The sequence below is a fragment of the Dermacentor silvarum genome, chromosome 3 (genome assembly GCF_013339745.2).
Source record: "Dermacentor silvarum isolate Dsil-2018 chromosome 3, BIME_Dsil_1.4, whole genome shotgun sequence".
Lineage (NCBI taxonomy): Eukaryota > Metazoa > Arthropoda > Arachnida > Ixodida > Ixodidae > Dermacentor > Dermacentor silvarum.
The window spans coordinates 194,688,363-194,704,555 of record NC_051156.1 but is presented as its reverse complement, the minus strand read 5'-3'; the positions used below and the strand labels follow the sequence as shown (position 1 = coordinate 194,704,555).

Sequence of the window (16,193 nt, the reverse complement as noted above, 5' to 3'; positions counted from 1 at the left end):
CGCTGGGGGCGCCACGGTAGTTCCGCGGTATGAAAATGACGGAGCGCGCGCGCACCGTCATTCTCTCTCCTGTGCAGCGCCGCGATGAGCGCTCGGGCCGCTGCAGCGAAACCATCTCCCGCTCAAGCTAACCATCTCCCCGCTGCTTCGCATCCACACATGGTTCCCTTTAGCGGGAGATGGAGTAATTTTTTTCTCTCTCAGCTAGCAAGCGGTCCTCGTCAGGAAAAACAGTCGTCCGTCGGAGCTACCATATGCAAGCAACCTGTTAGCTGTCGGCTCCGAGAAATGTGCGTGCCTAGCAACACGTAGTCACGGAGCCTTCATGAGCAGTCTTAAGCCGTTTAGCATGTGTGTGTATGAAGGCTTCCTTCCTTATCTCTTTCTTTCGAAAGCCCCGCACCATCAAGTTTTCTACAGAGCATACCAGAGTCAATTCTGGCGCTAAAATTCCAGGGAAGAAGTATGGAAATTCAGCATGTGAATGACGAGTATTTACGTGTTCTTGCCTAAATTTCGTCTATGCGGCTTCTAACGTAGCTGTAATTAGTAAATTGATCCCTTTCGACAAAGTGTTACGTCACAAATGCGAACAATACGCAATGATTGTGCATGCATGTACGCGGATACTCATTGCCTTTGTGCGTTTAAAAAAAAGTCACAGGTCTGCGCGGCACACGTGGCACAGTCACAGCGTAAGCTGGTGAAGTCGGCTCAAGAGTAGCTCCAATTTGGGCACCACGCACAACAGGGTCTTCGCGGCCCTCTGTTCGCCTCGTTTTGAAAAGAACTATATAAACTGCCCCCCCCCCCCCCGGCGTCGACGGCGAGCTGCTTGTAATGCTCTCTGCACAGCAGTCTGCTCAGCCCGATCAAGCATTAGAACTGCAACTTGCATGTCGGGCGCGCTGCCTTTGCAGGCACCTTAACTAGATGGCGCCACCATACTGGCGGAGGCTCGGCAGCTCGAGAGCAGGTTGATTGCGCGCCTCGTCTGAATCGCATATCGTCGTCTGCGACTGCGGACGCTGCGTTTGCAGGCATCTTACCTAGATGGCGCCACCATACTGGCGGAGACTTGAGTCGTCTCCCCCCCCCCCCGCGTGCTTGCCTTATATATGGGTATTTTCCGCGCCCCGATAGCTAGCGCTTGCGTGGCTCAGTGGTAGAGTATCCGGCTCCCACGCAGCGGGCGCGGGCTCAATCCCGGCGGGAATCGGGTACTTTTTTCGCGTTTCCGGCGATAGCGGTCACGCGGCGGGAGCCGCCGGCGGCGGCATCATCGCGACCCGAAACGGCTATTGGAATGATCCCATAACAGCTTACGCTGTAAAACAAAATAAGGCTGCGACTAAAAGTACGTCCGACGTATGATCGTCGGTTTCGGCATGTGTCGCGTTAAGGTACGTCGAGGCTATGCGCGCGGAACGCGTGTTTCTCCAGCGTCAACGTTTCTGCTGGGTGTGTTGTGGTGGAGTGCGCCTGAGTGAGCGCAGATCGGCGTGCAATGCATCGCTGCTGCAACAACAGCCGCATCAACTTCCGTAGCATTGATGCGTGCTTTCACAAAAACAAAAAAAACCGCATTCCTGTAGGTGCCGCTCGACGCGACGATATCACAACGCGTGCTTCTGGCAAAGAGAGCCAATTAAACAATTACGCTCCACTACCGATTCGATTGAGTGATTGGTGAACTGCGTCCGTGCTGCAGCCGTTGTTCGCATGCGTCGCAGTTATACAAACATGTCGACACGGAAACTGCGATCCGCATTCTACCAACTATATGGAACATGTTTGCAAAAGTGTTCCACTTACATAATCAAAGTTATGCAGGAGGAGATCAAGAGTTGCAGCCATCGCCGTTCCCCAGCCAAGAATAACAAAGAACCAAAACAACAACATAAGTCCAATATCCGCAAAGACCGACCGAGCGCGCGACCGGCGAATCCAACCACCGAAATGTCCCAGCGAGGATTACAAAAGGGCCGTCGGCAAGGTTATCCGCACAAGCGCTCGCCTCGCACCGAGCAAGCAAGCGCCCTGACCAGGAACCGCGCGGGTTCATTCAACCATCGCTTTTTTGGGCGAAAGCAAGGCCATATATACCCATACCATACGTGTATGCGGCTCGGGTCAAGCGATACGAAACGGCGAGCGAAAAGTAATGTGTATACACAAGAGGAAGTTGCCAGGTAAAAAAATAACAAGAAATTAAAAGCAAATGGGGAGGAGGAAGGGAAGGAGAAGCGCAACACTTTTTTAGAGGCAGCGCTGTTCCGCTCTCAGCCACCGCTTGAGTCAACGAACCTGCACCGAGGTAACAACCGACCGGGGACAGGCGCCCGCTTGCCCACCCGCCTTCCTATTGTAAATAACGGGCCCTTCCACTTCTTCGGATGGCCGGCCCTTCAGCTCAAGTGACCTACCTCGCCGCGGGGAAGGACGCCACTGTCGGCGCGTAACGAAGCCACACGCACTCCTCCGACACTTAGCTAACCCGCCCGCTGCGGCTCAGTGACTCGGCGTTGTGCTATTGAGTACGAGCATCACCTCCGAGATCAACGAGTGCGCATTAGCAGCTCGCGCCGCCCGATCTCGGAGGCCATAGTACGAGCTCACGGAATCGTTCTCGGTCGCAGTAAGCGCGCACTCCGATAGGGGCGAAAAGAAAAGAAAAAGAAGAAGCTCGTTTGCCGTGATTTGTGTGCAGGTTAAAGAAACCGCATGTGGTTAAAGTTATACCGGAGCGCTCCAATTTACGGTGTCCCTCGTAAGTTTTGGGACGGTAAACTTAAAGGGAATCTTTACCTCAAAGGGTTCCTATATAGATGCATGGGAAGGGAGACATCATTTTGCTCGCCATCCACTGCGCCGAACTTGGTGACGTTTGTTGCATTTGAAATGAAACGTTGAATTCTAGAGAGTGTAGGAGCCAGATCTTTCTTCTTTCCGGCTGACATTCTTTACAAATAATTGTTGACTATTGCAAAATTGAAAAAATAATAAGAATAAAAGAAAAACTCAAACCTCAAGTGCCTTGCTTTCAACTATGTAACTGACTAATAGATAAATATATCATAATTACTGCACCTATTTTAAGACTTTTTAGGCGGAAGAAATTAATGTATCCTACATTGCTCTCGAATATTCTACTAATGTGTGAGTATGTCTTTTGGAAAACTCTCGTAAGCACTGTAACTATTAGCAAGGATTGTGATGGTTTGGCCACACATGTGCACCATCGTGGATTTTAGATTAAGGCACATTCCGATGAGAGAGAGAGGTTTTAGATATAAACACGCATAGAGTTCGTCCTGAGCTATAGTGTTCTTTCCATCGGGGCACCCTGAACAAACAAAAATTCCTAAATAAAAGGTTGATCATTTGCGGTGGATAAGCAGTGGGCTATTAGAACTACAGAATGGGCACCAAAGAAAGGGAACCGAAGTCGAGGACAGCAGAGAAATAGGTGGTGGGATGAAAATTATGAAATTTGTGGCAGAAGCCATGCCGTCAGCTGTCGAGAGATGAGCTTGGAATAGCACTCGTCCTGTGGAGGACATTGATGATGATTATGATGATGATGACCATGATGATGACGAGGATGATAAGGACGATGGTGGGTAGAACGCGACCACTGCAGATGCAGTTCCGTGGGCTTTAGTCGACGTAATGAACGAGAATAGGGGAACCTAGGGTCTTGATATTTCGTTAGACGCAACCACACGAAGCCAACGGACAATAAAGCATGGGAAAGCGGGGAAATTCCTTGCGGTTCAAGTAAAATGTATTAATGGTGAGGGAAATGGAATAGAAGGTGAACGAACAAAACAAGTTGCCATTGGTGGGAGCCGAATCCACCTAAAACAAGCTGTTTCCCTTCGCTTCAAATCACAAGTAATTTTCCCCTACATTTTTGCTGGCTTCATTGTCCGTTGCCTCCGTGTGGTTGTGTCTAGTTGACGTTAGCATCACAAGGTGGTGCCACGAGCACTGCGACGCCACGCGCATCTCTGCGGTAGTGTGGTATTCCGCAAACAGTGATACGATAATGGTCGGGCCCAATATACTCTGCTCGCTAGATGCACCCTGCTCGAACGTTTCCTGGCACCCCAGATTTTCAAAGCGGGCGACTCTAGCCTTGTTGGTTCAACATGGGTTGAGACAACAGTAAACGGCGCAGAAAACGACTATACTAACCGAAGGACCGCGAACCACAAAGCGCGCTAACAACAGAATGGTTTAATTGCGAACAGAGCCATAAATAGCGTTAACACCCCACGCTTGAAAGCATGAGCGCGCTGTCGGATAAGAAAACGGGAGAGCGCTAATCGTTAACACCTATATGAATTCGGTTAGCGGCATGAACAGACGTCAAGTGAACTCGCCGCTTCAAAGTTATATCTTTATCCGATGCATCGCAATCTTGTTTTTTTTTTCAATTTGTTTATATCTTTACTTATTTATTTTCCATGTACATAACATAGCGAAACAGAGTAGCCGGGGTACACTTTACCTCGATCTTTATACTGCAACCCATGTATAAGAAAATAGAACAAACTTACGGAGAATAACTAATCAACTTGTTGTTTGACAAAACAACAACACAATATCAGCAGCTCTCTCCACTCTGACCGTACAGTGGACTGTGATGAGTGTTCCTTCTGTCTGCCTTTTTTTCCTGCCCTGTCTAACGTCGCAAACCACCCTACTTGTTTCCTAACTTCAGGCAACCCTCACGCACCTCCTCCCCCCCCCTCCGCTCTTATTCAGTTTGTAAACGACGCACACCTTGACACGTATTTCACGATTGTATGCAGTGAGGCGCTCGACAGAAAGTCGGCGTACTTTGTTAGATAAAGATCAACCCAGGAAACGGCAGGGAGGGAGGGAGGCAGGGAGAAGGACCGTTGTTCTTTCGCCCTCGTCAGCGTGCCGTATACGTCGTCGCCATCCGCTTCGTTCCTTTTCGTGTCTTACGACATACTCCTGCACAAATATCGTGAGAGGAATGCTCGCGACTGTTGTTATCAGAAAACCGCGGTGAGCAGCGAGCGGCAAACACTCAACGCTTTCCGCGAGAAGTGCAACAACGAACCAGCTGAAGGGGGCCCGGCCCCGGTCAGGGAGCGAAAGTTTCGACGGGTCTACTTGTCAAAATCTTGGCAGCTGGCCGAGCGGGCCGAGCCACTCTACCCGTGTTCGCATCATGTTTTGATGGGCCCACACCGTTTGGCATTAAAGTGAAGCTTTCCTCGCGAGTCCACAGGAGGCATACCAGGGGCGGAATCTTATAACGGTTCCGAATGCGAACCGGTTCACTTCGCCGCTTACGTCACTAAATAGGCCACTCCCAAGCCGGAGGTGGAAGACGGGGAGGACGCAACCAATAAACGACAGGGTGCCGCCTCTGAAGTGTACGTCATTATATGACGAGTTAATCGAGGAATTACGGAATGTTTCTTCTTGCTCAATAAATATGAACTATTATTTAAATATTGTCCTTGTCCTGTCCTGAAAGTTCTCAAGTATCGCCGCTTGTTGACATATTCCTTTATTGTACACTAGGCAATATAATACTACCATTTGTTTAACTGTTCATCGCCAGGTGGTAATCCACGCGTTAAAAATTGTAACCACTCGGATCAAAGGAAATAGCCACATCACTGTCAGTTGTGCGGAAATCTTGAAAGTTGGTTCTTTATTCTATGATGTCATCGCACAGCCATCAAACGGTTCTCTCAATTTGACAGATGATAATCACGCCGAAACTCCTCATCTGTCAGCTCTGAAAACGCGTCTAGCACCTCCAATCGTTGACGGGCCCGGGAAAGCAACCCGAAGCAAAGAATAAGGGGCGCCGCCATGTTTTCATGTGTATCCAGTCATACCTCAGAGATAATCAACGCACGCGCGCGCGCACCACCCGCGAGTCTCCGAGGCGGCACTCCCAGCGCGCGCGGCCGTGGTCGCAAGCAAACAGCCAAGCCACAGCAACGGAATCCAAAGCGGACTACCTCTTCGCCGATTCCACTCATGGCCGACGACGGGCTCGCTTACGTATTCAAAATTTGCGGTACCGCCCCACTGTCTCTGACGGCCGCTGACGCAACCACAATCATGACCAATCACGTGAGGGCAAGTGAACCGGTTCGCTTTCGACACCGTTATAAGATGCCGCCCCAGAATTGTTGTTTTCTTGCCGAGTTTCAGTATTAGGTACGCAATCACTGGCTAAATGTCTCGGCCAATACTGAATGACAGGCAGCAAGCCTCATTTGTAGGTTTAGAGCAGCAATACTGGACGAGGAAGACGAAGCTTCGCACGCGATCCACTGTCTTTTAGAAGCAAGGCCAGCGGAGACAGGCCTATGCAAGATATCCAGCTGCAGTGGTGTCCCACAGGTGGTGTAAAGCAAATGAAATGTGCACCTATGGTTCACATATGACGAGAGCTGTCTGAACAAATTGAAAACGAAGCCTTAGGTAACTTGGGGCGAAGCCCACTTCCAGTTTACTGCCTGGGGTATTCCCCCCGATTGCTGAAAAAAATTCCGCAACATATTCTTTGTTTTTGTTTATTATGCTTATTCTTGAAGTGTTTTGCACATTTACACTTAAAATAAACATTTTTTTCTGGGTATTTAATGTGTATTTCTTAAGGGGTTAAAGGGACGCTAAAGGTCCGTGAGATCAATGGTCTCGGTGTACTTTTTGATACAACCTTACACTTTTAGGCTCACATTAAACGCGTTGCAATGCGGGATTTGCGCTCTCCTGGCTCTGTTTGCTGACTATCGAGTGAATTCAACTCTCCTACACCTTTCTGCAAGTTGTACACAACAATCTGTCTTCCTCAATTCGAATACGCATCGGTCGTCTGGAGCGGCATTTCTAGATTCAACAGTGACATTATAGGTCGGGTCCAGAAAAGTTTCTGAACACACACACACACACACACACACACACACACACACACACACACACACACACACATATATATATATATATATATATATATATATATATGTGTGTGTGTGTGTGTGTGTGTGTGTGTGTGTGTGTGTGTACATATACATCGCCGCTTGGCTAACATGGACATTGGACATTTTTCGAGCACTGTTGGATTATTGTCATTGCCTTTACTTCGCTACCAATGTAATCACGCTGACCATCTGCTTCTTTTCAAACTCCTTCACGGTATCCTCACCTGCCCCGAACTCCTAAGTTGCACCATGTTTCGTATTCCGTGTAACATAGACCTTTCAATGTTCCTGCCTGTCATCACCAACACTAAATCGTCCACAGATTACAGAGTCTTTATAACGCTTACTTTCATGATCTTGACATTTCTCATAATTCGCTGTCATTATGCTTTTTCGAGCTTACGTTGTTGTGTCATAGTTTCACATAGTCTCACGTAAAGTCCGTGCACAACTTAACTCTCCACGCTGTAACCACTTAGATAAATACGTTAAGTTTGCTGAACCTTCCCACACCCGTAGCTCTCACAACCTAAATCGTTTCTCACTGCAATCCAGAAGTGATATACTACAAACACAGCTTTCTTTTCTCCTCAACAATTGAACGTTAGAATGCATTGCACGGAAATGTTCGTTCTTTGCCCCTGACCGATTTCTTGTCTGCAACTGAAATATGACGTTATGGCCACTCTTGCTATAGACCAAGGTGGGCTTCAGCATGTAAAAAATAATATATAAAAAATATTGTTCAACTGCCCTTCTCCTTTTTCTTTGTATTCATGTTGGCCTTGTTATATGTACATTCTTCTTTTCCAGGTTGTTATCGTCATTCATTGTTTTGTTTTACTAATCTTCCCCTGCCGTTCTTTTTTTTCTTTTATATTGGTGCACCAGCACTTGGACCTCATGGTTGTTCCTGAGCACGGTAAATAAATAAATGATTCATTATTATTATTATTATTATTATTATTATTATTATTATTATTATTATTATTATTATTATTATTATTATTATTATTATTATTATTATTACGTCATTGTTATTATTGGGCCTGGTGCACAACGCGCACCTTCCACCGACGGTTTTCTTGACGTAGCAAAGGCAGATCTTGAAGGCTATGCTGTTGCAAGTGCATAGGTGGTGCTGCCCCTGCGGTAATTCGTTTGATACCGAACTGCTTTTTAATGGTGGCAAGAAACAAAGAGTCAAAATTTCTGAGATTTGAGACCAAGCACATAAAAGTGCGCAAATATCAAGACGGAGCCCTACAACATGGGTTCTCATATCCAAGCTGCGTTATGCATATATATGAACCCAATATGTAAATAGCGAATTGCGCTATGATTACAGTCTCAAACAGTTGTGCCTTGGAAGATGGCCTGACATCATCCTAAAATGGTCCTCGAATTATGTGCCTGATGCGTTCTCATTATATATATATATCTACTTGGGACGGACAAATGGACTTGGCCAGGAGCCTTTAAGATTAATGCAGGACATCCGTAGGATGTACGAATTTCCTGATGGCGACATCCCAGAGACTTACTGAGGATGTCTTGGTGTTGTCCGGGAAGCCTTGTACATGTTTTCATCTCTTTGGACACTAGTTCCCGCGAAATTGAAGTGCTCAAAGCTGAGTCGCCTGTTATAGATTGTTTCGCCAAGAAAGCACCTGGTTACATGTAATTGATTACTGAAAAAAGTAATTCAATTACAGTGAGGTTACGAAGTAAAAGAAGTAATCGTTAAATTACAAACTTATCACAAAACGTAACTGATTACAAGTAATAAATTACATGTAATTCATTTCGTACAAGTCTGACTACAGACCATCTGAAAGCGTATGTTTAATACGGCAGTGGCTGGGCGAATATCTACGCATTCCTGTACCACGGGTTTGGTTGTGTCCGGATTTTTACAGCAGCAAATACGTGCATCGTCTTGTTGCGATTATTTGCTCCGGTTATTTTCGTTCTGCCCAGTTCTGCAGCCAGCTCGCGCCTCGAGGGGCAATGCGCTGCCATTTGTGTTATCGTACATACTTTATTTCCTGATTTCCGGCATGCCCTCTTTGTAGAACGTCATGAATATAATGTTGTCCCGTTTACGAACTCTACGTTTTCTTTTCTTTTCTTTTTTTTTTTCTTTTTTTAGGACTGCTCTCTTGCATGGCGCGGGGGTTAAAAGTTTCTGTATAGCATGCTGGCGCCATCTATCAGTCACTTATACAAAGACCACACGTTGCGAATGGCGGCAAGAATATGAACGCAAAATATTGAGCACACAAACCAGCGTAGCGCTGATGCGAAATTCCTTCGTTCAACTCGCCATAAAGTTACCTCGGCGCAACTGGAAGTCATAATTTTATGCCTAACTGCCCCAAACCTGATATGCTACTATCAAATCAAACGAGCACTCGATCTAAAATGGTTGTCTGGGCGACTACTTTTAGTGATGTAAGCACGCAAACTATGCTACAGAAGCTTTACCCTCTTTAGCACTATGTTATCCTCCCGAGACGTAGTATATTGTATGATAAAGTGCATTTATTATTATGTTAAATGCGAAGCATTTCTTGGCGAACATTTGCCACTTTGACAGTATCTATCTATCTATCTATCTATCTATCTATCTATCTATCTATCTATCTATCTATCTATCTATCTATCTATCTATCTATCTATCTATCTATCTATCTATCTATCTATCTATCTAGCCACCTACGTCTTGGTGCTCTCATGGTCGTATCGTTAACTTGGTATTTGCCAAAATTGGCATACTATGACAAGAGTGTATGACTAACATAAATGACAGGTCATGTGACGTGGGACTAGCCGGGTGCGCGACGAGTTAGCGTCCTCGCCGGACCTGTAATAAAAGTTATTTCACTCACTCACTCATGACACGTGTGTCATGTAGGTCATGAAACAGCTGCCTACGTCTAGGTGCTCTCATGGTCGTTTCGTTAACTTGGTAGGTACCAAAATTAGCATAGTGTGACAACAGTGTATGACGAATATAAATGATAGGTCATGACATGAATGTCATGGCATGCGTGTCATGTAGGTCATCAAACAGCCGCCTAAAATCACAATGACCGAGCGAAAAAAACATTAACACTCAAAAACCACTAAAATGGGTTCTGACGCGGGTACTAAGTGAGGGAAACACTAAAGGATAATGGTAGAAGTCACAGTCATGAGTATGACTCAGCAGAAATGACAATGACTCAGCGAAAAAAAATGAACACTCAAAAAACACTCAAATGGATTCTGGCGTGGGTCTAAGTCAAGGAAACACTAAAGGATGATGTTAGAAGTCAGTCATGAACATGACTCAGCAAAAATTACAGACTCAGCAAAAAAGACTAACATTCAATAAACCACTGAAATGGTTTCGGACGTGGGGACTAAGTGAAGGAAACACTAAATGGTGGTGGTAGAAGCCATAATCATGACCATGACTCAGCAATTATGACAATGATTCAGCAAAAAATAATTAACACTCAAAAACCACTGAAATGGGTTCGGACCTGGGTACTAAGTGAAGGAAACGCTAAAATATAATGGTCAGACTATGACTCAGCAAAAATGACAATGAGTCAGCGAAAAAGATTAAACCTCAAAAACCAATGGAATGGGTTCGGATGTGGTACTAAGTGAAGGAAAAGGCTAAAGGTGAATGGTTGAAGTCATAGTCATGAGCATGGCTAAGGCTTTCGCTTAAGGTCTCCCACACACTGCTCCGCAAAATATCGATTCCCACAGTGCGTGGGATCTGCCAGATTTTTTGAAGCAACTCGGAAGCGATTACGTGAAGCAGGCATCCCAGATTAGATTAACTCAGATCTGTGAGGAACGGTATGGAAGTGTCTCAATCACGATCTTGCTGTTAGCTTTCGAGAAATTTAAATTAATTTGATGTAGGTTGTTGCATTATCACAGACGACGAATACCTACCGCGCATTGAGTTTCGAATACCGCGAGAGAAGATGAAAATCCAAAATGTAGTATCGACATGGCAATCCATCGAACATGATGTTGCATATTCACATCTGTTATTAGGCAAATGAAATCAATTTCTACAATGATAAACGTGACTATAGATGGCCAATTTGCCCGTGCACATGGAAACGTTGCTTCCGGAATTCAATTGTAGTCATCATCATCATAAGCGTATGTCCAGTGCTGGACGAAGGCCTCTCCCTGTGATCTCCAATTACCCCAGTCTTGCGCTAGCTGATTCCAACTTGCGCTTGCGAATTTCCTAACTTCATCACCCCACCTAGTTTTCTGCCGTACTCGACTGAGCTTCCCTTCTCTTGGTATCCATCCTGTAACTCTAATGGTCCGCCGGTTACCCATCCTACGTATTACATGGCCTGCGCAGCTCCATTTTTTCCCTTTAATGTCAACTAGAATATCAGCTATCCCCGTTTGCTCTGTGATCGACGCCGCTCTCTTCCTGTCTCTTAACGTTAGGCCTAACATTTTTCGTTCCATCGCTTTTCGCTCTTTGTAGTAATTGTAGTAGTTAAGGATAAAAATGAAAGAAAGAGTGTTTCACGTTCGTAATATACGCTATATTCAACACGAACCGACTTCAAACGTGATTTTTGAGCTGTTATCGGTTCACAGGAGGTTATAGCTAGTAACTTCATCTCATTTAATCAAGATATTTAACCGTAACGAGATTGCCTTCCTTGTCAGCTTGTTTAAATTCATTGCAAGTTAGTAGCGCTAGAGAGAATAGTAAGATAATTAGCAAATATTAGCAGTTAAGCCCCTTTAGGATTACAACTGTATAACTTTCGCATATAAACGGATATTACCTTTTTAGTAGCTTTGTTGTGACGATTGAATAATGGGAAATTGATGTAGTGCAGCTTCTTTTTCCAAGTTCGGCATCCACAGCCGGGCCACACTGCATTATGGTTACTAGTAAAGGCAAATAATAAATCAGTTATCCCCTGCTCCTTGTTGTAATTTGGGAGTTTCCAATTTGTGAATGTATACTTCTACAATACTCAAGCACAAGCAGAGTCACCATGTGAGCTGCAGCTTAACACACTATATTTGTCCGCCTTTAATGGGTTATCTAAATTGGGAAGCTTGCGGAGGTGCAGTATCTGTTTCTATGTAATACTAGGAACTTGATAAATTGTGTGCTCATTTTTTTTTAATTTACCGATTTTAGGCAATTATTCAGAAAACTTTTTGTTGCGTAATATACTCTCATTTTTGTCATTTATATTGTTTTCGTATATGCAGTCGTCAGTGTCACATGCCTTTTGCATTAAGATATGTTCTTTTTCTTCTGTCGTGGAGTGAGCTGTCGTGTACTTATGTCGTCATCGAGCTGACAGTTGACAATTGACATGAACTTTATGGAAAGGTCCTGAGGAAAAATATTGTGGGAGCCGAAGGCACCCCAATCAAGTTGGTGGCTCCGCCCATGACGGAACCGGGAGCTGGTGGCTCTCGGCGACGTCGCGGACCCTCTGGACGACCTGTCGTTGATGCGTAAAGTCCGCGCTTTGCACTAGGGCGTCCCACTTGGACTGGTCGTGAATATCAGAGCCCGCGTTAAACAGGCACAGCCAGAGCATATGATCGAAAGAGCAGTACTCGTGCCCACATTTGGAGCACGATTGCGGGAAGTTGGAATCTATCCGATTGAGCGCTCTGGGGGTGAGGTACGATCTCGCCTGTAAGATCCTGAACGATGCTACTCTATTTTTTGTTTTGTGTGTGTGGATGGAGAGCCGATGGAGAGGGTCCTCATTAGCCTTATTTCTCCAGCAGAAACCTTCCAGCGTTTCTGCTAGAGAACTTAGGTTGATTTGACCTGAAAAGAAAATCTGGCTATATAGAAATATCTGCCCACTGCAGCGGCTAAAACATCAGAACATCCGTGCGGCGGTACCGTAAACACAATGATATTTACAGCGTGCAATATTTTACGTTATATACTGGGTGTTCAAAATTAAGCTTTACGAATTTTAAAAAATCGCCTGTGGTAGGTAGCATAATTCTTATCGTTGAGCTGGCTTATTCGATGAGGCGGACATTAGTAGCACGAGAAATCAAAACACATATTCAACTAATTAACAAACATTCACTAATTAACTTCTTAGTTAATTACCTTACAACACATATTGAAATTTTCCTATTGTAGCCGGTGAGATTGTCAGGCGTTTCCACTTGGAATGAATTTCCAGAAGGACACCAGCTTGGAGATATGCGCCATCAAACTCGCCGTAAAAATGCACTGTTGTTCCACTTACTTTTTTGCCAAAATGCTTTTTCTATACATTGAAGCACGAAACTAACTGGAACGCCCATGTATTTCGTCCCACAGTTTGGGAAATAATACCTCGAAACTGGTGTCATCCTGGAAATTCATTTCAAGTGGATGCGTCTTGCAAGCTCACCGGCTACAATTCGTAAATTGCAATATGTGTAGTAAGGTAATGAACTAAGAAGTTAATTAGTGAATGTTTGTTAATTAGTTGATTATGTGTTTCAATTTCGCGTGCTACTAATGTACGCCTTTTCGAATAACCCAGCTCAACGATAAGAATTACGCTACCTGCCACAGGCGATCTTTGAAAATTCCGTAAAGCTCGATTTTGAACACCCGGCACATTGTTGCGATCGGCCGATTACCCCGCGACACCCGTCGTTCACTGAGAGCGCGACATTGGCGCTTCAATTAATTGATTTATTTGTGGGGTATAAGATCTCGGAGCGATATGCGGGCTGTGAGACTCCGTCGTGCAAGGCTATGAATTAATCTTGAAAAAGAAAAATAACTATTCTGGGGATTACGAGCCTAGACGACGATATGTTTATGAGACACGCCCTGGTGGTAGACTCCGGATTAATTTTTACCACCTAGAGTTATTTAACGTGCTTCCAAATATATGCACACGAGCGTTTTTTTTTTTTCATTTCGCCCCTCCGCCACGTGCTAAACGCACCGCGATAGTCGCTAAGTCCCAGCGGCGAGTCCGATTTCGACCAACCAGGTTGTTTAACCCATGCCTAATCAATGGATAGACGAGCGTTGAAACAAGTCATATGGAGACGAATAAATAAATAGAAGAAATGATGGAAGGAAAGAAGTACAAATCAGACCCACATTTATAAGGGCCGTTTGTGACCCGAAGAGCGTCTATCGCAAATAAATGCGTTCGTTAAAGAGGGCTTTCCCGCAATAAGACGCATCTTGGGGAGAAGCCCGCTTCACTCACTCCTATTCGTTTCTCTGGAGACACTCAATATTTGAAGCAGGACTGCGTTAGCGGAAGCTAAATAGAAGTATTAATTTAGTTGGGTGCTTAGCACTTTTTTTATGAAATCTTACGTCCGCGTGCTACGCTTGAGAGACTGCAATGCGTTAACACTGGCGCTCCCTATCCAATCGATAGCCGGACAATCATCGAATGATACGGTGTTTCGAGTTTCTATTATTGTCGGAAGGCTTTTGTATGAGACACATCCTACAATCTGTGACACGTGCATTCCACCACCGCCGCTACGTATTCATGCGGTCAGCAGATGCAACCGTATTGCGCAATCCAGTAAACACGAATTGTGCCGGCCGATCGCAGGCCGTCACGCTATACACTCGAGCAGTGTAGCGAGCCTAGTACCGCATACCCAGCTCGCTAAACCCCCTCAAGTGTGGGAACCTAAATCTAGCCCCTTCTTAGCTTTCCGAGCACGGATAAGGTACAAAAGAAAAGACTAAAAAAAAAAAAAAAAGAAGAAAAAGCCCAACAGATGAGCTACCGGTCAAGCCACGAGCACTGACTGTGTCCCGTATGCTTTTGACGAGGCCCTTAAGCGAGTACGTGCCGAACGGACCAGACTTCACGAGAAAACACCCACACAGTACTCGACCGCCATCCCAGTTCTCATGCGACGTTAGGGCCTGCAGACCACCCTGGCAAGGAGAAGTCTCCTTGTTGAAACGTTGGCTCCAGCATTAGACATCAGTTAGTCTCCAAATTCCTGTGAAGCTCTGTGATCTTTGGATGCAGCAGACTATATTTGTATGCTGATGTATCTGACAAACGCGTCACGAAAGGTTAAGAAATGTCGCATATATGTTACCTTAATTACCGTCCAGATATTCTCTTTAGAAGTGTAGACCATGTTGTACACCCCGATTTCAGTAGTATCAAGCCTTCGACAAGTAGAAGTTTCTTACACCGTTTTACAAATTGTCAGATGAAGCCTACTCGTATTTCGGCTGTCTCGCTCATTTATTTCCACGGTCACCGATAACGCCCTGCAAAAGAGCCTCTCCCATCTACTACATCTGCTCCTTGAAACAGAACGCAAGGCGTCGAAGAATAATTTGAAGAGTTGTTATTTGTCTCTTTGTGGCAAGCCCAAAAAGTGGAAGCTAGCTTTAAGCATAATACTCGGCCTTGTCTCAGGGCAGAATACAGTGGCCAATGGGAGCAAAAAAAAATGCTTATACGCACCGAAACCTCCCAGCATCTGCGCACCGTCACGAGCCGATGATGCACGGGCATTGCTGCACCGGGGCAGCTTGCCTCGGCGACGTCGACGCGCCGCCGCTGCCTGGCTCGAAACAATACGGCCCCACTCACGCACCGTCTCTGCCGCTACTGCCAAGACATCGCTGCTACCGCAGGGGCATCCTCTGTGCGCTTGCGCTCGGCCTGCACCTATGTAGTTGTGTGCAACAGTTTCCCCGAAGCCACGCGCATATACGTGGCTCGCCAAGACAGACTGGAGAGTTAGGACGCGGTCGTATACCCTGCAGTAACTGCAGGTCGAGTGTTTTTACTACATTCACTCATTCGTACTTGCGTTGCGTCTGAATAGCTTTGGGCGGGCCAAGCTTCGAACAGCAATGGAGATAACGCGCACTCCAGTCAGTTCAGTCACAGCGCAGTCGTGCGCTGACGTTTTGTAGAAAGCCGCGTCTGCGGTTCACCAACGCGCTCGGGCAGGACGCTTTCGAACCGTGAAATCATTACAGATTGTAATCTTATCTTCAGACATATTCACTTCGGCGCTCTCGTATTCACGTTACGGCTGTAATGGGGCAGAGGAAAAAGGCGGGAACGCCTTGATAAGCAAACACTTTTCTTGGCATGTGAATGGCACAGTGAAATGGAAGTCTGGGCCGCGATCTTGTAGCGATGTCTTATGACTTATTTTGGAATA

At 45.6% G+C, this 16,193-nt stretch overlaps 1 protein-coding gene across 3 annotated transcripts in view; it reads right to left on the bottom strand.

Moving 5' to 3' along the window:
* The window catches only part of LOC119446404 (uncharacterized), a 223,379-nt gene extending 207,790 nt beyond the window's left edge, over nt 1-15,589 (bottom strand). For 2 of the 3 annotated variants that reach the window (XM_037710830.2, XM_037710832.2), the window contains exon 1: nt 15,482-15,589. In XM_037710830.2, coding sequence (XP_037566758.1) covers nt 15,482-15,532 — 51 coding nt within the window. In that variant the 5' untranslated portion in view covers nt 15,533-15,589. The remainder of the gene's footprint in view (nt 1-15,481) is intronic. The other variant, XM_037710833.2, reaches the window with a different exon arrangement.
* Between the last annotated feature and the right edge of the window lie 604 nt (nt 15,590-16,193).